General features: G+C 39.7%; 3 protein-coding genes across 7 annotated transcripts in view; 1 reads left to right on the forward strand and 2 right to left on the reverse strand.

Moving 5' to 3' along the window:
- The window catches only part of PARN (poly(A)-specific ribonuclease), a 62,268-nt gene extending 60,916 nt beyond the window's left edge, over window positions 1–1,352 (reverse strand). The window contains exons 1-3 of one of the 2 annotated variants that reach the window (XM_086472860.1): window positions 1,317–1,352; window positions 841–918; window positions 24–84 (exon numbers count right to left, since the gene is read on the reverse strand). In XM_086472860.1, the coding sequence (XP_086328986.1) occupies window positions 24–84; window positions 841–918; window positions 1,317–1,335 (158 nt within the window). In that variant the 5' untranslated portion in view covers window positions 1,336–1,352. Of the gene's footprint in view, window positions 1–4; window positions 85–840; window positions 919–1,316 lie in introns of both variants that reach the window. The other variant, XM_086472859.1, reaches the window with a different exon arrangement.
- Window positions 1,353–5,484: 4,132 nt separating this feature from the next.
- BFAR (bifunctional apoptosis regulator) lies at window positions 5,485–16,004 on the forward strand. Of its 4 annotated transcripts, none has more exons than XM_086473350.1 (8): window positions 5,485–5,520; window positions 6,780–7,110; window positions 7,957–8,158; window positions 8,561–8,730; window positions 9,387–9,531; window positions 9,770–9,940; window positions 10,454–10,656; window positions 14,151–16,004. In XM_086473350.1, exons 2-8 carry the CDS (start codon window positions 6,845–6,847, stop codon window positions 14,257–14,259), a joined length of 1,266 nt encoding a protein of 421 aa, XP_086329476.1. In that variant the 5' UTR covers window positions 5,485–5,520; window positions 6,780–6,844; the 3' UTR covers window positions 14,260–16,004. The 4 variants fall into 4 exon arrangements, with proteins under 4 accessions (XP_086329476.1, XP_086329474.1, XP_086329475.1 ...); XM_086473348.1 differs by lacking the exon at window positions 14,151–16,004 and adding an exon at window positions 11,553–12,745; XM_086473349.1 differs by lacking the exons at window positions 5,485–5,520; window positions 14,151–16,004 and adding exons at window positions 5,625–5,641; window positions 11,553–12,745.
- PLA2G10 (phospholipase A2 group X) lies at window positions 13,651–25,596 on the reverse strand. Its single transcript, XM_086473351.1, has 4 exons — window positions 25,530–25,596; window positions 19,317–19,482; window positions 16,671–16,777; window positions 13,651–13,967 (listed from the first exon to the last, which is right to left on the reverse strand). Exons 1-4 carry the CDS (start codon window positions 25,594–25,596, stop codon window positions 13,822–13,824), a joined length of 486 nt encoding a protein of 161 aa, XP_086329477.1. The 3' UTR covers window positions 13,651–13,821.
- Window positions 25,597–25,636: the final 40 nt, after the last annotated feature.

The following is a 25,636-nucleotide window of genomic DNA, read 5'->3' on the forward strand; positions in this document are numbered from 1 at the left end:
TTACCTTTTTAAGTTTCTGATACCTTTCTTCTGGAGTGTCAAAGCCATTGGTTAATGCACTAACAGAAGGCCCATCGCTGATCCCTGAAAAAGTAGAACATATTTTACTTCGTGTAAGCTTTTCAGAATTAGCCACAGCAAAGAAATGCAATGGGTAATTTAAGAAAAACATTTTCACTTAAAGTACATGTTATTTCAGTTAAGAAATATTTTCTACTACACAGAAGTATGCATGTGAGCATAAAAGCCACCCAGTTTAATGGTAGTGTTCTAGCAGTAAAGCCCAGCTGCTCTGGTTCCTACTCAACACGACAGCAACACGGTAAGATCTACCAGTAACAGTGACATAATGTGGATAGGTCTTTACAACGCAATATAGGATTGAAGTCAAACTAAAAATGGGAAGAGTGCTGCCTATAGATTTATTGAATGACTTAAGTCACATTAAGCAATACACAACAACAACTGTACTTCCACAAGCACTACGTCTAGCAAAACCTAATGTTGCAGTGCCTCCCTTATAATTTATCCCAATCGCTCACTTTCATGACACATATAAAATCTTTTTTTTTTCCTGAGCTACAGCTGAAAGCCAATCAACATGTTCGAAGATTACTGTGGGCAGTGAGCAGAAGCAACATGACTATGACATGTATCTTTATTTGACCAAAACCTTCCCATCACACACATAATAAGCAGTTTAATGATTCTGTGGTAGCCCTAGCTTTAGCTTTTTCAAGCCAATACCGAGATATGTTGTTACATGAGCAAACTCTGGCACCTGGGACCCGACACGGATATTGCCAACGGTTCCCAACCCCAAAACAGGTGTGACCGTACCTGAAAACTCCCCATCAATGGCCAGGAAGTCCGACTCTTCAATGGCTTCATATACTTTGTTTAAGTTATCCTTAAAATCTGTGGGTAAAGGGGTAAAACACACCTGAGACTACTAACGACTTCCTACCGCAAGTCGCCGCCCCTCGGGCGGGCAGAGGCGGCCCGCACCTGCCGGCAAGCACGGGCCGGTGGCGGGGCCTGCCGCCCCGGGGCCCGCCCGCCGCACCCTGAGCCCCGAGGCGCGGGCGGAGGCCCGCCCGCCGCACCTCCCCCCTCAGGGCTGTCCCTCCGGGCGAGGGGAGGAGCGGGGACCCCCCTTCGCCCCTGAAGGAGAGGCTGAGGCCGGACCCCGCCGCCAGCCTGGGGAAAGGAAGCCGGGACACCGGGACGTCCTCTGCGCCTGCTGGCTCGGAGCCTCCCACCGCGGCCGCGAGATGCGCCCCGACGAGGGCGCGCAGGGCCGGCTGGGCACTCACTGCTTCTGATCACCTCCATCCCGCGCCCGCACCAGCCCGCCGGCAGTTCGGCCCGGCCCGGCCCGGCACCGCCCGCAACCTCCGCCGAGCCCTTCCGGAAACCGCCCCTCCCGCCCGGCCGCACGTGAGCGCCCACGTGAGCCCCTAGAGGGGGCGGGCGGGGCGGCCGCCATTTTCTCCCGGGGCGGTGCCTGGCGGCGGGCGGGAGGGGATTTCTCGGGGTACCGGTCGCTTACTCGTAGATGCGGCCCCGGGTATGCCCTGACGGGGCGCGGCGGTTGAGGAACCGCTCCCGGGGTGGGGGCGGGGGGGGCGGCCTGTTCCAAACCCGCTGCGGCGGATCCCTAGGCCTGAAAAGAGGCCCTCAGCCGCCTGCCGCGTCGAGTGACCGGGGAGGGCCCTGCAACCGCTGTGGAGCGAGGAAGCTGTGGTAGGGCCGCCAGAGGAAAAGGAGTCTTAAATAGCCGCTTTTCTGCGAGGTGTTTTGAAATGCCGCAGGTGCTGGAAGACATGGTCTTTGTCTTTCAGACCGGGAAGGCAGAACTAGCACCAGCAAGGTGGAAGGGATGGGGACTTGCTGAGGAGTTAGCAGGAGGATAGGGGAGAGCTACTGGTGTCATGCCTTAATGATGGAAAGTCCGGAGGCACTGGTAGGCCTGAAGTATTGCAGAAGAAGCATTTGTCTTCCTGTTAAAACGGTAAAGGCAGCACTTTAACAGCTCACTGTAGAATAACCGTAAGCAAATCTCAGCACCCAGCAAGATAGCCCTGCCCCTGTGCTGGGGAAAGACAGAACTGCCCAAGAGATAAGATGCTGCACAACAGCAGAAGTTGTGGGCAAGGATGGTATACAGAGTTTAGCATACGTGCTGCAGGTTTAGAGTTTACACAGCAGATGAAGAATCTTTTCCAGAACTCCAGCAGAATGAAAACAAATGGAAAATTACACATAAATTGGGAGGTAATTTCTGCATAGAGCAGAAGGTACAGAATTATGCAGGACTGGGAGGAGAGAGAGCTTTTAAAGATTCTTCAAGATTAAGTTCTGATTTTCAGTATACTCAATTTATTCTACATGCACTCTCAGCAAATCATCTGTATGATTAAATGGTGTTCAGTAAGAGGCTAGTTAAATAGTAGTAGAGGTTTTTCTATTCTGCAGTAAATTGGCTGAAGCTGAAAATTTTCATCTTAATCTTCTGTTTTTTAAGAAATACTCCTGCAGTTTCTAGTTAAAGTGCTCATGGCACTTTAAAGTGCTTGATGGCTGTTTTAGAAGTCTGACTTTTTCCCCAGGTAACTGAAAAGTCCGGGCACCCTTTGCTTCATTCACCTACAAAATAAAGCTAAACTGCAAGTAGAAATGTAAGATGCTGTAATAAAGTGCAGTTACTTAATAGGGATTGAAGTAGTATGTGTTACAAATTAGACATTTTCTGCTTCAACGTGTATATATTACGTATTTAGGGAAACATTTGAAACTCGAGTGAATTTTTTTGGGTTTTTTTAGTTATTAAAAGTTATTTTTAACTTGGAAGGAGAAAAAGTATAAAGAACTTGAATAGCAGGACTAAACTAGTGCAATTATGGTTAACATTGACTCTGGTGATAGCAGCTTCAAAAATACTTGTGTGGTGCGATAATCTACACTATGTTAATACAGTTTAACCTTGGATATAGTATTGTATGCTCTGTTTTTTTTCTGGTGCCATCATCTTGGAAATGTGCCCTGCATATAGGATACAAAGTGATTTTTGACAGTAACAGCAAAGTCCTCTGCTGAATTAGGACAATTACCCATCTGGAACAATTTCTGCCTCATCGATAGTAGTCAGAACTACCATTTGATACTAGATGGCTTATGTATTTGGAGGTCTAATGTCCAATTAGTCCCCTCAGATTTACTTTTGTGTTGGTTTGGATTTTTATTTTAACTATTAGATTACTTCTGTTTGCACTCGGCACTGTCGTTACCAGTGTCCCAAACTGCACAGCTAGAGCTTGGATAGATGGGAGTACTTTGCCTTCCTTTTGCTTTCTGAGGAGATCTCGTTTGGAGGAAAATCTAACCTTTGATGGTGCAGTTGTCAGCCCAGGTGCCTCATTCTCTGGCTTTGCTCCTCTTTAGGAATAGTCTCCTGTTTACTGTCTTCCTTTATATAGTCTATTGCAATAAAAATGAAATGCTCTTAGGTGTTAAGAAGAATTTAGAACTGGCATGATATTTATTCAAGTCTTAGTCTCCATTACTGTGTAGTATTCCTTAGTAAGTTTTCTGCTTGCAATTGTGTATGTCAAGAAATGTTTCAGAGGGCATGTCTTCACTTTTGTTTAGTTTCAGAAGATAACATATTTGCCTTATAAATTACCTTCTTGTTTCTCTTGCATGCATAAATTAAAGCAACTGCAGTTGTGACTGTGTACTTTGTAATAAGAGTTCTTCAAATCTCTTGTTTTTAAGTGACACCAGAAAAGGTTGGCTGCTTTCCAAGACTACTGGGTACTCTTGGGAGAGAGCAGCACAAGCAGCTAGTTACAAGAACTCATTGCCTTCTGTATACAAAAGTTTTATAAACTAAACCAAAAAGGCTGCATTTTCACAACGTCACGTGAGTCTGCAGTGCAGACTGTATCAACTACTTTTGTGTGTTCTGTTACTTTACTGACCATCGAATGTGAAGCCAAGTGAAAATATACAAAAGAAAAAGTAGGAAAAAGCCTAGGTTCTAGAACAAGGCCTAAATGTTCTGGGCCACATTGCCACCTCACATGTACTAAGGTAGATGTATGTGAACTTCCTCTGATCTAGAAGAGGTGTCATATTTGTATGCTAGGGGATTTGCTGATTAGGACTTCAAATATTTCATTGAACTACAAATAAACTTAAACATGAGCTGGTTGGTAGATCTTTTCATAAAATAAGCCTTGGAAGCTGGCTTGTACAGACTTACCTTCTTGTCTGCACTTCTGTGCTGCTACTGGAGTTTAGTTTGTATTTGGCTAAGGCTGAAAACTGCTTTGGAATCCAAATCATTCCAATGATCCCTGAACAGTTATAGCTAGAATTTGGTGTTAAAAAAATAAAAGTCTTTAAATGGCATATGCAGTTGAGCATAAATGCCTGTTTATTCCATGTTGATGGGAAATTTGTCTAGAACCTTTGATGTATTACTTTAAAGGCGGGCAGAACTGGATCTTGGTTGTGTTGCACAGTGAAAAAATATTTCTCAACAGTACTTTTAAAATATTGCTCAATTTTCTTTGGACTCTAGTCAAAATGAAATGCAGTAAGGGAACAGAGACCGGTATAAATAATTGTGAATGTCTGTATATATAGATACACTCTCACGTGGTAAAAATTGTCTCTGTGTGAACCAGCCTGACGCAGTACGCATTAGCAGTGCAGTCAAACTGGCATCTAAAAGTCTAATTTACTTCTGAAGTCAGGCCTCTAGATCTCAACTTGTAAAATAAACCTTGAACGGTTTCTGTGATGGGAGATGACCTGGGTGTGTGGACATACATTCAGAAAACATAGCTCAAGTCTCACGACTATGGGAGTGAGTGTGTGAAGACAAACATGAGTGTAGTACTGTTCCTGCCCGGTGATTTCAAAAGCTTTGAAGTACAAGGCTCGAGGATAAAATGAAGCGGGCTCTGCTTCGATAGACTGCAGCGGTAAGCGTGCTGCTGCGGGGCAGGAGAGGAGCCGCTGCCACAGCGCCCTTCGCTCTCGAGGCTGCCGCAGAGCCCGGGCGCGCTGGTTCCCGCCGCCGTCCCGGGAGGGGGAGGCCGCTGGGGGCCGAGCCCTCCCCGGCCGAGCCGACGCTCACCCGCCTTTCCCGTGAGGCGGCGGGCGCGGGGCGGGGGGAAGGGCCGCGGGAGCTGCGCGACCCTGCCAGCCCCGCGGGGCAGCGGCGGCTGCGGCAGCCGGCGGGTGAGTAGGGCGGGGCGGCGGGGCTCAGGCCGGGCTGCTCCGGAGCCTCCGCCCGCGGCTGCTGCCGGCGGGTGCCTGAGCGGCGGCGTCTGGCTGGGCTCCCTGGCGCTGCCGGCGGCCCTGAGATGGGCCCGGCCCGGCCCGGCCCGGCCTTGCCTCGGGGGCGGAAACGGCCGTCCCGTCGGAGCAGCGGTGCCGGGGCTGGGATAGCAGCGCGGAGCGGGGCACGCGGTCGGAAGTCGGGAAGAGGAGGCAGGAGAGCTGCTAGTAAGCTTTCTGCTTCTGACCCTTGTCTGATTTCGCGCACAGTCTGGGCGGTGAAATATTTTTGCACCCACAGGAATGTTGTTGCCTCTTTCTTCCAGGAAAGCTAGAAGAGTGTTCTTAGGTGCACAACCTTGTTTTTATTCCTCCTCTTGTAAATGATGTTTCAGGGTTGTCTTTTAGAAAGCCAACAATCTTTGCTTTGCAGGGAAAAGACACATCTGTAAGCGCTCTGAGGATCCTAGTTGCATTACTGCTTTGTATTTCTGGGCTGCTTGTATTTTTTCCTAATTTTTATTCTTTACCAACTTGCATGCGTACCTCTTTGTGCTTGATCTGGATGGAAAGATGGTAACTTAGCAGTAAGCAGGAGCCACGTGGTGGAGAATGTAAGCGTATTTCGGTTTGGTAGCGCCTAAGGAGAAAATTGTATAGCTTTTAATAGTTTCTGATGTATTACAACTGATAAGTAAGTGATCAGTGTTTTTTTAAGAAACTAGATACAGCCATCTGAGAGAATATAGTAGGAACTTGAAGCAAATAGGTTTATATTTTTGGTAAGTTTGGAAAAATCTTAAACTCTTCTCATTTGCACATTTTGTGAAATACTAGCAAAGAGTAATTATCAGTAAAGTTAATACAGAGTTCGTTCCTTCACTGAGATGGCAAGCAGATCACTCCAAATCAATCCCGTATAATTCTGAAGCATCTGACTTTGTGGATCGAGGTTTTTGTTGTTTGGTTTGTTTGTTGTTTTTTTTTTTAAATTGCCCAGCAATGTCTAGCATTGACCTTGGTCAGTAATGTTTTGTTTCATATGCTTGGAAAGAAAAGTGATGGAGTAAACTAGATCATTATGTTATACTGGTGTTTTATTTTTGTAATCTTTGATGGTATTTTCTAATGAGATTTCTTTTGCTTGGTGTCTTTCTACTAAAACCTTGATTAAAGATACTGCCAGAAGTCATGTGAATCATAGTAAGCTTTTTCTTTCGCTTTCATGAGTTATGCAACACAGGAAAAGAAAATACAGGGAGATTGAGCCCAGCTGTTTACATGTAGGATCTAGTTTTCATTGTAGCTTGTAGTGAATATGTTGAAAAAGTAGAAGATCAAGTTTCATTTTGGGGAGAGCTAAGTTAGTTAAAAAGCTTGAAACCATCAGAGTGAGAAAAGAATTACAATGATAAATTATACTGCTTTCAATTCTAAACTTCTATAGTAACTCTTTTTTTAATGAGGTTTATCTTGTTGCTTTTCAGAAGTAATGCCTTACCCGGTTTGAAGTTCTAAGAGAGCCTTCTGTTTGCATAAGGCATAAGAGAAAATGGAAGAAGATGAAACTTTACAGCGTGAAATGGAGAGGGCAAAAACTGAAACACATCCTACCCCTGAGATCAGTCGTCGAGTATCAGTTAGTGAGTTCCTTTGCCACTGCTGTTATGACATTCTGGTCAATCCCACCACCCTGAACTGTGGGCATAGTTTCTGTAGACATTGCCTAGCCTTGTGGTGGGTATCATCCAAGAAGAATGAATGCCCCGAATGCAGAGAAAAATGGGAAGGATTCCCCAAAGTCAACGTCCTCCTCAGGTGAGCGGACTATGCCATTTTGGATTTTTGGAGCCACCGAAATTAGTGGCCTGGTTTCTTGATTTTGCTGCAGATTTTCACAGTTTATTGGTAATCTGAACTGTCACAAAGACATTTAAATCCTGAAGTCTTTTGTGTTCGGCACTTGTGCTGCACTGTTCAAGCACATTTTTCAGCATGGAACAAAGGGGTGGGTTGATAGGCTTTGGTATGGGTTTTGGGTTTTTTTTTCCCCCTTCTGAATTTTTGGGGGATGGAGAGGAGGGATGCTTTTGTATTGAGACACTTGGATCTTTTAATACAGCTGGCTGTTTCCTAATAATTCTACGTTAGAATGATCTTTGATAACTGTGCAATTATTGCTGTAATAGGAATTAATTATAGGAAGAAATGTGATCTTATTGCAGAAAAAAGCTAGAAATATCAATTTGCTGTCTCAAATTACCCACAAATTCTTGTGTTAATAATACTTTAGCCTAGATAAATAATATTTTAATAAATAGGTGGTAGAATTGATGGTAGCCTTTTATGTTGTCTTTTGCTTAGCATTTTTGAATAATCAAGGCTTGCCAGTAGCACACACGATTCTAGTTTTGTATAAGAAATAAAGATTATTTTTTTTTTTTAATTTTTAACTTCCTCTATCTTTTAGAAGCTAAGGAAAATGTTGTTTGGAAGTAATTGATTTAAGTTTAAATTTACTAAGTATTAATAACTAACGTTTTCTTGCTTTCAAAGATGATAGTCTTTAGTAGAGGCTGGAAAACAAAATTGCAAAAATTAGTCCCTTTTCTGACTGCTAAGCATCAGTGGTTATAGTAAAATGACAAATATTTTTCCCACTAGGGATGTTATTGAAAAGCTATTTTCTGATGCCATTGAACAAAGAAAAGAAGATATTCAACAAAACAGTGATGTAGCACGCAGCTTAGCAACCTTCCAAAAATATGGGAATGACCAGATCCCTACAGTTCCTCACACAGGAAGAATTAATCCTCGAGGAGGAGGGTTTTTCTCAGGCGTTCTGACAGCTTTAACCTGTGTAGCAGTAAGTGTCATCTGGTTGGTTTTCCCTATTTACTTCATTAAGCATGCAATCAAATAAATTATATGCGCGTAGAAAAGATTGTCACCACCAAAGAGACTTCAGCTGAGTGAGTAAATAAGGTAGCATTCAGAGCTGTCTGTCAAGAACTACAATTGCAATATACAGCAAACAGTAATTGGACAAATTGGGTAAAATTTCTTGGTATTTTCTTGTAAGCTGAATATTTTAGGGTCCATAAAATGGAAGATTCTACATGTCAAGCCCCTTAATGCATGTTTATTTGTATCATTAATGTATTTGCTTTGCAGGTAAAGGATCTGTTTTGTTTTGTTTTGTTTTTTTTTCCCTCCTTCTCCTTGTTTTTTTTTTCTTTGGTTTTTTTTTTTTAAAATCTACCTATAGGTAGTTCTACTTGGATATCACTGGAGTAGCAGAGAATTTGAAGAAGATCATCTTGTCCACAAGCCTGTTGCTAAATGGACTGCTGAGGAAGTGATACTTTGGCTAGAGCAGCTGGGCCCATGGGCTTCACATTATAAAGAAAGATTTTTACTGGAGAAAGTGAATGGAAGGTGAGAGGCCTAACTGTCAAGAATAGCTATCATTTGATTGGACTACTGGATAGCTTTCATTAGGGATGGTATATTGTGAAACGACTGTACTTCATTACATAGATTGTGGAAGTACTGTGTTGATGTATCAGAATAAAATTCAGGGGAAGTTTTAACCCTTGTAGTTGAAAACCTTAGTAGTAGATACTGAACAAGCTGACTGAAAATTTTGTAAGAACTTTTTAAAATGCTGACGATACAGACTGAAATGATACTGAAAGTAAAATTCTATTAATGTGTTATCCACCCCTCCCACCTTTTCTTTCCTGTGAAAATATTCATATGCTACATGCATTGTTGCATTCCACCCAAGAGCTCTAGGTTTGATTTCAGGAGACCAGACTAGATCTGTGAAGTACTGAAGAACTGTTCAGTAATAGCCAACAAGCTGATACATTTGCATGCTGAAAGCAGGCGAGAGAAAACTTGAAAAGAAGGATATTTAAAACCCAGGCTTTGAGACACAGTTGATTCAGAACACTTGATATGGAATGTAATCCAAAAGGTGATACCTTCTATCAGTAGCTTATTGTTTCAGTATGTGATTGCTAACTTGTTAGTCATGTCTTTTTGGTGAAGAGGCACTGTTTACCTTTTGAATTCTTCTGCTTTTGTAGACTACTTCTAACACTGACAGAGGAGGATTTCATGAAGGGGCCTTACAGTATAGAGAACAGTAACCATAGAAAAGCTGTTATAGCAGAACTGGAATGTGTGAAAACTTTAGGCGTTAAACCACCACAGAACCTTTGGGAATATAAGGTAAATTCTATATCAAGTCTGTCATGTATATTAAGTATTTTTAAAATAATATCTTTAAAAGAAAATTCTCTTAAAGCCAGGAGGAGTGTTAAGGTAGTAGAATTACCCTTGTAAAAACTGCTCAGTTTAATGAACTGTTGTATTTGAGAAACAATTGTCTGAAAAATCTGAGAACTGGCATATCCCTTTCATTTTATTTTTTTCATTGTTTGAAACTCGATAATTTGATACCTTTCAGGCAGTAAATCCAGGAAAATCACTCTTTCTTCTTTATGCACTGAAGAGTTCTCCAAGACTCAGTATGTTATACCTATATTTGTTTGATTACGCAGAAGCTTTCCTACCTTTCATTCACACAATTTGCCCTACACAAGAAGACAAGTATGAAGATATTGTCACAAAACTACTAGTAAGTGTTCAAAACATTAAATATGCTACTTGCTTTAGTTGTAAGCATTTTAAGACTGGCAGCATAAAAACATATGATGTAATTATTCACCATTTAATCTATTTACAGTCTGACTTTAAAAAAAAAAGAAGTCCTACAAAGTAAGTGGTTCCTTGATTTCACTGTATGTGATCACCAGTGTTGTGACTATTACCTCTTAAGATTGATTTAAGGCTTTTAAGACTTTAAATCTGTGAAACTGTTTTTTTTTGAAGTTCACATGACTATAGAAAGGCTGTTCACTCAAAATATACCTGTATTTTAACAAATGGCATTATAACGTCTGGCTGTCTGCAATACTTTAATCTAGTGGAAATTACTGGGTTATAGTATTACCAACCAGAAACCATAGTAAAGATAAACTACTGTTTTCAGCGTATGATAAAACATTTTTTTCAACAGTAGTGTAAATAAGCCAGTAATATATCTGTTTAATAGGAAATTGATTAACAGTCTTTTTATCCTAATTTACAGGACCTTAAAGATCCTTCTTGGAAACAGTGGAGAGAATTCATTGTCAAGTATTTATTTTTGCCATACCAGTTGATAGCTGAATTTGCTTGGGATTGGCTGGATGTGCACTATTGGACATCAAGATTTATAATTGTAAATGCCATGTTGCTCTCTGTTCTGGAATTACTCTCCCTTTGGAGGCTCTGGTCAAGAAGAGAATTGAAGTAAGTCTTACTGAGCTTGTTGATGAGGGTAGGAAGTACATGGCCTTATAAATAGAAAGTAGCGGTCTCAGAATTTCACAGTGCTCACTGAAACGACAGTGTAACCACAACTCTGAGGTTGATAACACGTCAGTCTGAATCCGCATGTGTACTAGCACTTACTCTTGGATATCTTTATTTCTGTGAATATGTGAAAGGGTTTCTTAGAGCTGGTTTTACTGATCAGATGTAGCAAGTGCAGTAACGGTAATAAGCATGTTCTTAGCAATTGGGTAAATATGAACTCTTGCCTCGAGAATTGTCTTTTGTGGTAGTTGGTATTAGCTGTCAGTTGAGAACTAAATGCATAAGAATTTTGTCATGATATGCTTACAAGATAGTTATTAAAGGATGAGTCCTCAGGATCATAAATGAGTTTAGTTACACTGATATTATTTCTCATACATGATCAAAATTGCTGTTTTCAGTTACTGCCTTAAGATAAAGCCTTAATTCAGGCATATTAATATTACTTCATAATTGCTGTGGTCTTTCATTTATAGTTTTTAGAACTTGCATAGGAGAAATTCTTGTTTTGGTTTACTGGGTTTTCAGTTTCTCTGCCAGCAGCTAGAGGGCAGAACATTTTCAGAAGAGAAAAGTGTACAGGAAAGTAATTATGTCGAAACTGGGATTTGAGCACTTTAACTTGCTGTGATTTGTGGTCTGAATAAATTGACTTAATGCTTCCTCATATAAAATCTAGTATTACTGTATTTTAAGAATACCTGTTTTACAGGTACCTGAGTACGGGCTAAGTAATTTGAGGCTGCAGCACATTTTAACTTTTCTTAGAATGGGTAAAAACAAAACAAAAAGTTCCTCTAAGCCTCTGCCTTTCCCTTCCTTTTTCACAGGACTGTTCCTCACAGAATGTGGAAACATTTCTGGAAAGTCTCAACCCAGGGTCTTTTCGTTGCCATTTTTTGGCCTTTTATTCCTCAATTTGTCTGCAATTGTTTGTTTTACTGGGCCTTGTACTTTAACCCGATTATAAACATTGATCTTGTGGTTAAAGAAGTAAGGCGTCTGGAGACACAAGTGCAGTGACTGGCATTGGAACTTCTGAGCTGTTTAGCTTCCAAAAATGGACTCTTGAAATAAGTTTGCATTTCTTCTTTATGTATGTAGCAGTGAAAGTGGTGGATTATGTTAACTTAAACACACAAAAAAGCCTTAACGTAAGTTACTCTTAAACCAGCTGATACTAAATCTGAGGATGGGCTTTATTATCCAAAAGGAATCTTCTACTGAAAAAAAAAAAAAATTACACTCCTGATTTAGCTGTATGTAACTTACACAGTCATGTCACCCTATTTTTGATCAAATCAAACTTATATAGAAGCATTCTGGTTATTTTCAAGCCTGCCTTAAAATCAATGTCTTCTGAACAGCTACAGTGATTTTTGGTTTAATTTTTTTTTTTTTTAAATTTAGCATTTCATACCAGCAATGTGTTCCTCAACGTAAGTTTGCCAAAGGGAAGTTCTTCCTGGAGAGGCTTAATATTGAAAGTACTTCAGTGTTTTCAGTCTACTTTACATGTAAAGTTGTGACTGTCAAAATACACGGCCTCACAGTAGAGTTTGTTCTAAAATTCCTGCTGTTGAAAGCAAAGACTGAGTTTTCTTGTTTTTTGGAAAATGTGGTAATTGCCATTCAAAATCTTTTATTCAAATTAGTTAAACTTCATCAACAGCTTCTCTAATGTTTTCCTCTTGAAGTCTGTTGCTAATTCTTAAATTTGGGGTTATCCCTTAAAAAGGATTATTTTGGAAAAGTGACCTAATGCTGTAATTACACCTTACTTCATGTGTGTATCTAGATCTGTGAGCGAATAGTGACTGGAAAGTTAGTTTGTGTAAACAGGATTGCCATTTGTTAATGTACAGTTTTTGATGAAGCAAAAGTTACATTTTTCAAGAGCTTCATCCCCTTGCATTCTACATCGGTTTGAGGTTGTTTTTTTTTTTTATTTGTGTCATTAATACGAACTTTAAATTTGCCTATGAATATTTTTAAAGATTAAAGATCTGTCTTGAAATCTTCACCCCTTCTAAAGAAGTGAATTTTTTTTGTTTGTTCGTTGGGGTTTTTTTTTAAGTACTTGTCCGTAGCTTTGACTTGTGCAAACTTGTTCTGTAGCCTGCATCTTTTAAGTTGAGGTGGGTGAAAGTAGAACTCCTGGTTCTTAAACTGTTAAAATTAGCCGTTATGAAAAAGTGTATTATTCAGCAATTCGTGTTACTGTTCTCCTAAAAAGTTTCAAGAAACTATGATGTGACCCTAGCTAAAACCATCTTTACTTCCTTATGAGGTGTATACACTTCTGAACTTGGCAAACTCGCTGTCCAAGATCAAACACTTATGGTCCCAGTGATTGCAAGTTTTTTCATGTATCTGTCTTGGCGATGCTTTGTATTTGTACTTTAAAATCTGGCTCTGAAGTTTTAAGGGTAGAACTCCCTGTGCCCACAGGAAACTTCAAGGCATACATAGAGTTAAAGGAGCTTGAGCCATATCAAATGAACAACTTCTTATGAAACTGTAATTAAAAAGTAAATATTGGAAAAAAAGAATTATATTGGGCATTTTTTAATACAGGTAGGATTACTTAAGGTGAATGAGATACAAAAATTAAATCAGGCTTCATAGTAACTGTTTAATATAGACGAGAGGGCTCCTTGTGCTGAAACTATCACTTCATGCATTTCTTCCAGTCAGTTCAAGGTAAAAAGTTAGTGGAAAAGTTTGGTTTGTATCTTATAGCCAGTGGAGGGACGATGAAATGTTTACAGTGAATTGATACTATGAATCTGAAAAATCTGTGAATCTGAATATAAACAAAATAAATTTTAAGTCTGTTACTCCTTAAGCTGATAAACTTCTATTTTAGTCAATAAAAGCTTACACGGAACTAATGAACTTGCTTTTAGTCCGCGCACTGTAGAAAGTAAATAAGAGGATAAATGTTTATTTTGGCTATTCTGGGGTGGAGAGGCTGAGGTGGCAGGAAGGAGGACCAAGGAAGGGGAAAATAATTTGTTGTCACTACTGTGACAAAAAAAAAAGGTCATTTTAGATTTAAATACATACAGAGTTTTCATAAAGCCTGATGTCATATGTCTAATACCTACACGAAGGCTGAATCTCACCACACATAAAGTCTGGCCACAAAAGGTGTTTTGCATGATAGGGAGCTTTAGAAAAACATTTGGCAGCTTCACGGTCACATTCACATGCCATTTTTTGACATTTGTCCTCTAGTGATTCTGAAAAAAAAACACAGTAAGTTTGATGTTAGTCTGAGGTAATTAAAAATACCAAATGGAATACCAAGAACTGCTACCTCACGTTCTGTATGTGCCATACAAATGTCTCTTCTATTTCAAGTGCAATAGGAACTGTACTGAGCTTTAGTAAGACTTAAAAGTTCTGTCATGTTCTTTGGACAGGGGGCTGTGCTGGGACATCTCGGCCACAGAGAATATCCACGCGTGGCTTGGTTTAGTGACAACAGTCAGTGGAATTACCTTGACAGGTGAAAATACAATAATTGGATAAAGACTTAAATACTCTTCTTCATGTTCTTTAATAAAGGAACTCTAATAACTGGTTCCTCTTCAGAAAGTGGTATGTGACCCTCCCTGCCTGCCCTGTTCCTCTAGTGAAACTGGAGTTTGGGAAGATATTTTCCATTTCTCATATGCTTTAATCTACTAAAGGATGTAGCATTAAAATTACATATGTGACATAAGGGATGCAAAAGATATTCCATGTTCAGCTTAAATTGCCCGCCTGTTTTTTTATTAAGGCATTCAGTAAGAAGTTAGGTAAAGTGTGTTTACAATAAAATCCATGTCTGGCCATATTTGTTTTATAATTGTAGTGTTGTAACTTAACAGATTTCTTGGCGTGAATCTTTCTTCTTGGCATGAACATTTTCTTCTACAGCAATATATTTTGGTATTACTGTGCCAACCCAGAAATGTGTGTGTTTTTCTCTCTGCAACTATCTGTAAACTGAAGAATCCTTGATTGTATTTTGTCTGAGTATTTCACATTTTGAAAGTTTAGCTGAATCTCTGCTTGAGATTTGGCTAGGGGCAGAACAAGTGTTCAGTGCTGTGAATGAACTCAAATTCTGCTATTGGAAATGGAAGTGTTCTTAATGTATATAAGTTGATGCTGTAACTAGCTACCCTAAGAACTACTCAGTAGAATAAGCAGCATAAACAACATGGATAGGCTAAAAAACAAAAACCACCAAAACAAAACAAACAAAAGAAAAACGAACAAAAAACACATTAACTGAGAGGAACTATTCCTTCTCTTGTTACTGTTGCAAACTTAATCTTCTCCATGGTATGTCAGGGACTTTGCTTCAGCTTTGTTTCTTGGTGACATGCCTACTATCTTGGCCAGTATTTTGAAATGTCAGCTTCTGGACTGTGCAGGAGCAGAGCCTTTACAGTCAAATACAGATGACTGTAACTTGACAGTTGGATGGTTTGAGAGGGAAGGTGTTTAGTACTGCTGGAGCAGAGGAGGAAATTGGCAAGTAGAGATTCTGCGTGAGGTAGCCACTTGGGCAAAGTAGTAAGGGTTGAATGAAAAAGAGGAAAGGAAAGACCGTTGAAAACTTTCATTTGATTTCAGGTCAAACAAATTCTAAATTGACTTATAAATTAGAGGTTTTTATGTTTTCTCTGAACAGCCTGCTTGTCGCCTATAAACTATAGCAGTTAAAAACTCAGACTGAGTGTCGTAAACAAGTTTTTATAAGGATCTGCATTTTTGTGGTGCAAATAATAACCAATTCTCAAGATGATTTGCATTCTAGATAGCAGCATAAAATTACATGCAAAGTAACTGACCTAGCACCTGATTTAAAAACAACACCTCCCAAACAAACAAACCAAAACAAATCAAACCCCAAAACCTAACGACAAGAAAAAACCCTGCAAGTTTTAGAGGCTTGTGAGAAATTATTTTAAAAAGGTGTTTGAAGTATATTGGAAAATATTTGCTAAAACTTTGGGAGTTGTGAACAAGTAATGTAAAAGAAATGCTGCTGTTTCCTGTTCAACATTTTTTGTTTGTTTCTTTGAGATCTCTTTGTCCTTCTCTCTTACACCACAGCAGGGCAAGTATATTGCATTCATGTTTTGGAGCAATTGAAAAAAATTTATCAGGATGTGGTCAGCCATCTGTTGCAACTTGTAAACTAATTATGTAAATATTTTCAAATTAACATTTTATGGCTTGTGGACGTATTACTTCGATAAATAAAGATACTCATCAATTACTTTATTACCTCAGTGTCTGAAATTGTAAGTTGTAATTACAAATTCATTCATAAATTGCAGCCACTAGCAGTGGGCTGTGCAACTGATCGGTGGTAAGTATGCCAAAAACTTGTCCATCATAAACTTATAAATGGTGTGAAGTATTTTCTGCTAAGTATAAAAAGGATCCTTTTTAAGCAGTTGTCATTTTGTTGCCTCCTGTTTGTAGTTGCTTTCCAGCTGGAGACCTGCAGGAAGTAGCATAACACGGGTTCCTCAACGTGTATAAATGCTGAGTAAAAAAAAAGGGGGGTTTTGGTAATGTTTTCTGAAATATAAGCTGGTAGAACAGAATTTTGTTTGCTTATGTATGTCAGTAGGTGGGGATTAAGAAGAAGAAACTACCTTCAGTTGGTTGTCATAGCTGTGCTTTCTGGAGGCACAGCTTACCCTGGCAAATGTCACAAAAGGAAGGATGGTAAAATAGGAATTCTATAGTTAATTAAGAAAATGTCTTTCTATGAAGTCAATGAGACAATTGGTAAAAGTTTAAAAAAAAAACCCAAAAAAACTCCCCAAAAAAACCCCCAAAACACACCAACAAAAAACCCAACAAAAAAAAACAAACCTCCAACCAACCAAAAAACCCCAAACCAACAAAAAAAACAACCAGAACTGTTCACTCACCACACACAGCAGCATTATCTTCACATTCCCAGTGGTAACTTTCTATCTTTGGGTGACAGCCTGCTTGTTCTGCCTTACCATAGCAGCAGTCATGGTTAAAGCAGCACCTGGGAGTGACAGAAAGGGGTTTGCCTTAATTCATACTCTGGTGATTTACGGTCACGTAATCTGGATGGTTTTTATCAGCACGTTTCTACAGGCTGTGAAATAACAAACGTCAACATGCGAATGTACCAACAGTTACCTGCTCTGGAACTATTTAATAGATCACCTGGAAAATTATTATTTCTCTTTCATGTAATCAATGATGAGGAAAATGTCTGATGCGCATTGATCTAGCTGAACGTCCTCATAGATAAAAATACAAGGAATCTTTAAAGCATTCTCAATTTTAAACACAAACTTTTATGTGGTTATGCCTCTGCCAACCCTTTCCAAGAAAAAGATCAGAAGCCAGAATAGTCTGTCGGGTAATGACTGTTGTATTTTCTGCCAGGTACTGATGTTACTGTGACATCAGTAGGGGGATAGGACAAGAAGATTGGTTAGGCCATAGCATGCTATCATAAATGATGTCTTACAGCAAAGTCCTTAGATGGTGGCAGAAAAGCTCAGCAGGCGAAATGTGCTGTTTAATACAACTAAAACTGTTTGCTCGGTATCATGAAAAAAATTGTAAATTTGCCCAAAATTACGATTTCAAAATTGTTCTTGTCATAGTTGGGACATGAATTCATAGACTTTCTATCACATTGAGGAACCAAACAGTACAGGTAAGCATTAATGGCATATTTTAATGCTTAAAAAAAAATAATCTTCTGGTGTAGCATCATTGCAAGCTCAGACCAGCAAGTAGGGGAGGTAACAAGGACCTGAAATTAGATAGCTTGGAAGTTTTTGCTACAAACTAACTAAACTCTTTCTTTTTTGACTCAGCGGAAGAACAGGATGTATCCATGAGCTCTTTGCATTCAGTCATTCGGTTTCCTCCTGGTAGCCTAAAACCATCATATTGCAGTAGGCACATGATGTTTAGATGGTGTTTGGATTGCCTGGGGAATTTATGTCTGCAACAGAAGTTAATTCTGTGAGCTCTCACTTGCAATTACAGTTTTTTCCTATGCTTATTAAGTAATTACTTGGTAACTCCACACGAGTCGCCATTTAAAGGTCCTGCAGTATGTAACAATTGAACAGCACATGCCTGCAAAGTAGCTCAATTCATCCATTTCATGTATAGAAATAAAATAAATTTAAAAATCTAGTCAGTCTTTGTAGCAGTACTAAGGTAAATAAACCAGGAAATATGGCTTCTTTTGCCATAGTGCAGTCTATCTTCATGTGTTTACAAAAAATTTTTAGAATGACTTCAGTCATCTTTTAAGCATTTTGAATAAAAACAGATGCTTAAGGATTTTATATTTTACCTTATGACAGCAATATATGATTTTCTCCATTTGAAAGTTTTAAAGTGGCAGGCAGAAAACTCAAATTGCAGTAATTATTTGAATAATTCCATTATGGATGTCCTTACTTTAGATGAAGTATTTCTGTATTTTCATTTGTTTTCAGGCATAATTCTGAATGTAAATAGCCCACAACGTAGCTCAAAACTTCACGTTGAACTTGGTAAGAATGTTTGTCTCTACATTCAATTGGTGCAATTCTTGATTCTGTTCAAATGTGGTAGAGCAAGTACACTCACTTCTGGCTTGTTCTTAACCGTAGCTAATTCTGTGGCTACTAAACCCCGCCAGAAATAGCTAACCATGTTTTGTAAAGAAGCAGCTTCTTACTACCGTGGGACTTTTACAAAGTGGAAAAAATGGCCTACAATGAAAGACTGGCAAACTGGAGATTCTCTCCTGTTACATTTAGGTATACAGATGACGGAACTAATAACAGTCTCTTCTTTTTGTATATGTTCCCAGTCTTTAAAGCAGCAACTACAGTCTCAAAATTGTCTTTAAAATAAGAGATTACACATCCAAAAACTTGAACTTGAGATGTCACATATGGTGGGGAAATGTGTCATTGTAATGATAAACTTGAAACTATAAAACCTTTATTTAACTACTGTAACCAGAAAATCATCTTCCCGTCAGCTATTCTTCAATCATAAATGAAACTGATGGTAGTCAATATGCTGAGATTTAGTACTAAACACAAAGGTTTGGCTTTAGAATTATTTTAGTAACAATTCGTAATTCCTTTTATTCAAATGTTCTTTTTCAACAGGTTGAATTTTGCATAATTTTCTACGTATTATTTTGGATACTAATAAAATGGGATGGATGGTAGTAGAATCAAAAGATTTTTCAATTGCAATTTTTTTTTTTAATTTTTACTTTTATAGATCGCTTGAATATGAGAAGCTTTAAAGCTTCTCCAAGATTACTTTAGTTCTTCAGCTCTTGGCCAAACAGTAACAGCAAAGAAACTGAATTGTACTGTGAATCCAATATTTATGCAATCAGAGTTTAAGGCAAGTAGTAACACAGTCTTAATGCTTCAGAGTTTCTTAGCAGTCTGAGGTGTGTTTAAACTCAGTTCCCTCACTAATGTTAAATAGGCCTAATTCGTATTTTAGTCCTTTTACTCTGACATCTGCATACATTCAGCATTTAATTACATAGTTACTCTTACCAGTCTACTCTGTCCTTGGGCCATCCTCTTCCTCCCAGACCACAGTAGCATCCATAACGTAGGTAGGCAAAGGGAGATCGTCCTGTAGTACATCTAATGGCCCCGGCTAATTCAAGAATTCCTCTTCGATTTCTAAAATGGGCTTCCCCAAAAGTGCCTTTACAAACTGTGGAAGAAAAACTACTTCTTTTTTACTGAATCAAACATGCAGATATAAAATAGTTGTTGGGTTTTTTTTAACTTTGATAATGAATGTCAGTACTTGAAAATAAAGCAGTTTTCTTTTTGACATTTTTGAGGCACACTGCTTGACCCAGTCCCTTTTTACCCCAATCTATGGTGAGCAGAATACTGAATGACATTCTGAATAGCTGCAGTGGTTTCCTCCCATCAGGGCAGCATACAATGGCAGACTTCAGTCATTTCCAGTCTTAAAACTGACAAGGGCTAGCCTGTATTCTGTGGTCTAGGTCCACTGATTTGCTAAAATTAGATGCCCTAAGCATTGCAGTATTTTCTCCTTACCATAACATGCAATTTTGCCCATGTTGTTATTTTGTAGAATGTAAGGGTTTACATTTGAATGAATACATCCTCTATGATGAGGTTCTGGGTTTCCTCATTTTTAGACAAAGAAGCCAAATAACTGGCAGGGGTGGTGGGGTGGGTGTAGAGCAGAGAAATGGACAGGTGCTTGGAGTCATTTCCAGGGAAATTAGAAGGATTGCGCTTTTTTTTCTGTTTCGTTTTGTTGTTGTTGTAAGGGATTCTCACCATTATTTCTCCAGAACAAGGCTGTATTTAGGAACTTTAACTATCCCGTGTCAGTACTAAAGTAGTAAGTCCAGAGCAGCAGAAAACTGTTGAGACACCAGATAACCTTTCTTTTTTTTTTTTTTTTTTTTTTTTTTTTAGGGCCTCATGGCATCCTTCAGGTTGAGCTAATGCATCAAAGACCCTTAATGGTAATGGGCAGCATTTGCTTGCAGTGCAGGCTCCAAGCTATTTGCAGCAATTTTTAAGTAGTGGGATGAATACAAAACAAATTAGTGGAATTAGAGTTGTCTTACTAATTAAACTAATGACTTATTTTGGTATGAGAACAGTTTATAAACCTTAACTACCAGTACTAGATACAGATTGGGAAAGACATTAAGATTTAATAACTGATAATATCTGTGAGAGAGACAGCAGAAAAAAAATTTAGACTTTGTCATTGATGGCTTTGATATTTATTTTCTTCCAGAATAACTGTGTGATTATACAGTTTGTATATAATCTGTATAATCATATAATCTATTATAATAGACTGGTCTGTTATAATGGATTATATGATTAACTATAATCAGTTAATGGAAGATCTGCCACAAAAATGCTGTTCCCAGCACAGCTGAGTAACTTGAAATGCGTCGGATGCTGGTGACCTCCAGCACTTACAATTTCGTGAAACAAAGGGATTTAAACATCTCATGAAATCACCTCATTAAGAAATACAATTGTTTTATATGTGAGAATGGTTTTTTTTTAAAAAAAAAAAGGCTTTAGGAAGAATGTTTGTAGCTAATCCTTCCTTATGAAGATAGCTAGGCTTCCTAAGACAATATTTAGTACTTTTCTGACTGGCGACTACTCCCAGATCTTGTTCCCTCCTGCTTTGTGGCCTCATGAACTAGGGAGAGGAGAGGATGTTGAAATGAGTGCTTAAACTTGCACACGCGTCTTTAGCCATTGACTAAAGGCAATCACATCTTGAGGATTTAAAAGAGCTTCCTTGGCTATGTAGTCGCTTGCAGTTTTGTTTAAAAACTGTTCCATTGGCACTAAAACTTCCTTGCTAAGACAGTGAATAGTATCTGTTGTGTGATGGCTCCCATTCCAGGATATTATCTACTGCTTAGTTATATAGGGTTTTGGGTGAAAAGATACTCTTGTGCCTTCCCAAGGGGCCATAAGGTGTACTGGGTGGACTCTTTGGAACCTGTAGCTCTAGATGTCAAAATAACAGTCACGTTGTGGAACTGACACATGATCATCTCCCATTCTGTGGCAGCTTGGAATACATGTTTCAGCTCTGGGTAGCAGAAGCATACATTTAAGTATAACCAGGTTCTTAGCTTTATGATAGCATTGAAAGTGCTATCTTCGCTGTCAGTACAGGTTCAGTAAATTCCCAGCTGAAAAAAACCCTGCAATAAGGCTGCAGCATAACAAATGACAACTGCTTATACTCTTAAATGTTTAGTAAGATTCAGCTAGACTCTTGCATCTAGCCAGTAATGTCTGAAGGAACTATGTTAGTGGGTCTAAGCTGCGCTTGCTCTGCATGATGTTAGTGATTCTGAAGAAAGTGAAGAATTTTTACATTGTGTCTCAGTTCCTGGCAATTGGGGGAGGATGGTGGAGGAGAGCTACAAGACAGGAAGAGAAAACTAGGAATTTCCAAGTCATATTCTTGGTTTTGTTGGAGAATTTCTTGCTAACTTTGGGCAAATCCCAGGCCCTTGATTTAAATCCATGTAAAGTAGAAGTGATGAACTGTCTGTTCCCTGAGGAGCTTAAGTATAAATCTTTAAAATGTGCCATGTAACTTAGAGAAAAGGACATGAATTTTTTATCCTTGCAATTTATTTATGTTAGAGCATCTGGACATACAGATAGAAACCAAGACTGTATTGTACTGCAGATCCTCTGAATATAACCAACAGAAAAGTCTCTGTCCCAACAGCTTAGTAACCTGAGTTTAATAAATCCAGTGAAAGACCATCCTAGAACACATAGAACTATGGGAATAATAAGAGTATTGGTATGATGGTGGTAGCATTTGTGTATTGGCAACATAATAAAATTTCCAAAGTATTTTTATCAGAACTTCTGTGGAATGCAGTCAGAGTGTGAAGTGACATTCTGCCTGTTTCCAAATGTTTCATGATTAAGGTGTGTTTTTAAAATCTTCTCTGTGGTTTTGTTGGTTTTTATGAAGACTTCACATTTATCTTTATGGACAAGAGTATTCCTATAGGTTTGATTATACATTCCTGAAAGAATAGTGTCATCCCTCTATGTCTAATCTGGTTCTGTGTTTGTTGTGCACGTTGTGTGCAGCTCTGTCAAACACAGTATTGTGCATTTGGAGCAAGGGAGGGAACTAGATTGTGTTTGTTCTAATTTTGTTGTTTTATGTGTATGAAAAAAATCAAACCCACATTGTTTTGATATCTAGAGGTCACAGGAAATAAGTACAGCTAAGTGTACAACAGTAATTTATAGTTAGACAATGAGTCTAGTCTTGTTATGGCTTTTAATATTCTTGTAATATTTAATTCCAGTGCTTATTGCATAATAGGAATTGGAACTTTGTTAAAAGTTTCAACTGTTTTCATCCTTGAAAGAAAACTTTAAAGACGTATTTGGGAGAGGAAAATAACTTAAGAGATTAGTCCATCAGCAAACTCAGATTTAACTGGATTGACGTAGCTGCTTTAAAAGTAAAGGTTGAAGGGAAACCAAACCCATACTAATCCTAAGGCTACTTTAGGCGCCATAAAATAACAGATGGGGAAAGAAAAAACCCCAAATAAATCTATGCAGTGGTCTTTGTGCTTGTAATGACAAAGCCAGAGAGATCAAAAGCCGTGAGGTGACTTCTGAAGGCTGAAATTAAGTAAACACTAAAGACAGCCTGAGAGAAAGTAACAGTAAGTAATCACATTATATTTGTGTTGTGCTTGATTTTAAACCTGTAATTCCTGTTGCTCAAATTTGAGCCCTGCCTTGTTTGGAGAGTTTGAACTTCATCATACTGTCTTGGTGTGTTGCCTGTATAAGCTCTTGAGAGTTCAAGTTGTGCTAAATACTGTACATTGTTATGTCTTTGTGTGATGTTTTCCTACTCTCCTTTTCCCCTAGTTTTCTGGATAGCTTAGAATACCATTTAAAAATCCAGTCCCTTAAATTTCCATATGCATGGAAGAAAATCCCACATTTTAGAAACACGTGAATTTTTTGTGAAAGGTCACATTTTCCATAACATTTTACTCTTTGCAATAGGCACAATGCAAACATAGTAATTATTTTTGCAGATATAGTTGAGATGCACAGCTTTGATAATTACATAACTACATTAATCATTAGCATATAAGTCTATGATGTTTTATGGTTTTAAAAGAAATTTTAAGCCATTCTTTCAAAGACTGAGTCTACAGAAACACTTTTTGATGTTGTTAAATACATGAAAGGTTTCCTATAGTGGTATTTCCTTAGTACAGTCATAGTGCACCAGTAGTTCAGAACTTCAAACCTGGGAATAAGCAGACTTTCTGACACGTCGCCGAGATAGCTCCAGAAGTGGAAACCTTTGAACTGTATGCATTATAGAAACTTTTTTTTTTTTTCCTTAGATGTTTTCCTCTTGTTTCGTAAGCTATCAGGAATGGCCTTTTTCACCTTATCTTGTTGCCCAGACTACCAATGTGCTGTCTCCACAAACTGTGCTCACAATTAAATTTTTGGAAAGGATAAATTTTCCTGTCCTGACACTGCGGACCAAGCCTTGAGGAACAAGTAAATTGCATTTCCCTTCCTCCTCACTGCCTACGGAACGGGAGACTGCGATGCCTGACTCGGAGCTATCGGACTGAAGCCAGGCTCTCTGTAACGACCACTCCAGGCTGGCAGAAGCAGTGAAAAAGTCTTTCATTGCTTCCCTTCATGTTCTTGCTGAGGTTTGTGCCATGCAAAGGATGAAGACAAGGATGATCAAAATGCAGAGGGAATAACAGAGGCATGCTGAGGTCAGGAAGCAGAACTGGGGCAGTGAGCTTGGTGGGACCTTAAGTTGGCCTCATTATGCAAGCACCTTACCTTATGGTCTTTAATCATGTGATTGCCTCCCCCCCGCCCCCACTTCATTCTGTGCACAGAATCTGTTAAAAGAAAGAATTGAGGCTCTTGTCCTTGGGATCCTTCTATTTGCAAGATTTGGTTTGTTGAATTTGCAAGCTGTGTAGAAATGTACGAAAAAGGATATTTTAATTAAGGAGCCGAATGCTATTCTGGAAAACTGGGTTTTATCCTTACAGCTGTCACAAAGGTTCAGCATGAGGTTAGTTTAATTACTTTAAAACAATGCGTATCGATGTTTGCTAATAGTAGGCTCCTACTAATAGCATGCCTGCTTGGAGTACCAAACTACTGCAATACTCAGTGAGAACCAGGATTTGAGTAGTGGAACTTCCACATAATTTTAAGTAGTCAAAGGTAAAATTGGGTTCTAACGTGTCACCACAGCAACTTAAAATTACTGGATGCCTTTTTGTGTGAGCCTGCCTACCTAGCTGTAAAAGAGGGATGATAATATACTTTCACAGAAGTGTGAAAGAAATAAGTACATTCAGATACTATACTGATGAATACCTCAGAAAAACTATGAGTAAATGGACTGTAATTTATTACAACTGGTCTTTAATACTGCTTAATAAATAGGACATAGGAGACAAAAAAAAATTAAATACTTGCAAAGTGAGTTGTCGACTATGCTCATGTATGAGGCAGGGGTCCTTTAATTACATTCTCACATCATAACTTGTTCAGAAAGCCTGACTCATTCTTTCAGAATAACCCAGTTATGGTTCTGTAGGCAATCTCAGTTCTAGCAGGTCCCAGCTTTTGAACTGCTCTGTGCCTGAAACGCTCTGAGAGTGGTGCGCTCAGAGCATGAGAAGAGGGTGGGTAAATGGATTGGCTTTGTAGAAAATCACTATTACACAGGCGGGCTGCAGCCAGGTGAACTTTTTAACACACTTGCACCTTCCTGGCGAACGTTAAATAAGTCATGTGAGACCCTCCAGCAAAACTCCCGTGTTGCAGGTGTAGGTTGAGAAAGGGCAGGGCCGTCGGTGCAGCCCCCGGCCGGCAGCTGCAGCCCGGCAGCCCGGCCCGTTCCGCGGGGGCAGCCCCGCCCGAGCGCGGCCGGCAGCCTGCCCCGGGACTCCTTTTCCACGTGCGAAGATGCTCGCTTGCCGTGATCGCTTCTCCTAACGCTCTTCCCTCTCCCCGCTCCTCCCACCTCCCCCCCGACGCCAGCCCCGTCCCTCGGGGTACGGAGCGCCCGGCAGCACCAGCCCGGGAGGCGCCGCTGGCCGGGGCGCTGCCCCGCCGCCGGGCACCGGCTGCCCCGGGCTGAGCCCGGCACGGCCCCGCCGCGGCGCTACTCACCGGCCAGGAGCAGGAGCGGGAGCAGGAGGGGCGGCCGCAGGGGCAGCGCCGGGCGGCGGGGTCCCATGGGCAGCGCGGCGGGCGGCTCTGCGCGGCTCCCGGGGGCA

Source organism: Leptosomus discolor, chromosome 14 (genome assembly GCF_034619465.1).
Source record: "Leptosomus discolor isolate bLepDis1 chromosome 14, bLepDis1.hap2, whole genome shotgun sequence".
Classification (NCBI taxonomy): domain Eukaryota; kingdom Metazoa; phylum Chordata; class Aves; order Leptosomiformes; family Leptosomidae; genus Leptosomus; species Leptosomus discolor.

Bases quoted from the DNA above. Each gene is read 5' to 3' on its own strand.
- BFAR (XM_086473348.1), top strand. From the start codon at position 6,845: ATGGAAGAAGATGAAACTTTACAGCGTGAAATGGAGAGGGCAAAAACT. The intron at 8,731-9,386 runs GTGAGAGGCCTA...CTGCTTTTGTAG, and splicing joins CTGGAGAAAGTGAATGGAAG to ACTACTTCTAACACTGACAG. The intron at 9,532-9,769 runs GTAAATTCTATA...GATACCTTTCAG, and splicing joins AGAACCTTTGGGAATATAAG to GCAGTAAATCCAGGAAAATC.
- PLA2G10 (XM_086473351.1), bottom strand. From the start codon at position 25,596: ATGGGACCCCGCCGCCCGGCGCTGCCCCTGCGGCCGCCCCTCCTGCTC. The intron at 19,483-25,529 runs GTGAGTAGCGCC...TTTCTTCCACAG, and splicing joins CCCGCTCCTGCTCCTGGCCG to TTTGTAAAGGCACTTTTGGG. The intron at 16,778-19,316 runs GTAAGAGTAACT...TGTCACTCCCAG, and splicing joins CCCAAGGACAGAGTAGACTG to GTGCTGCTTTAACCATGACT.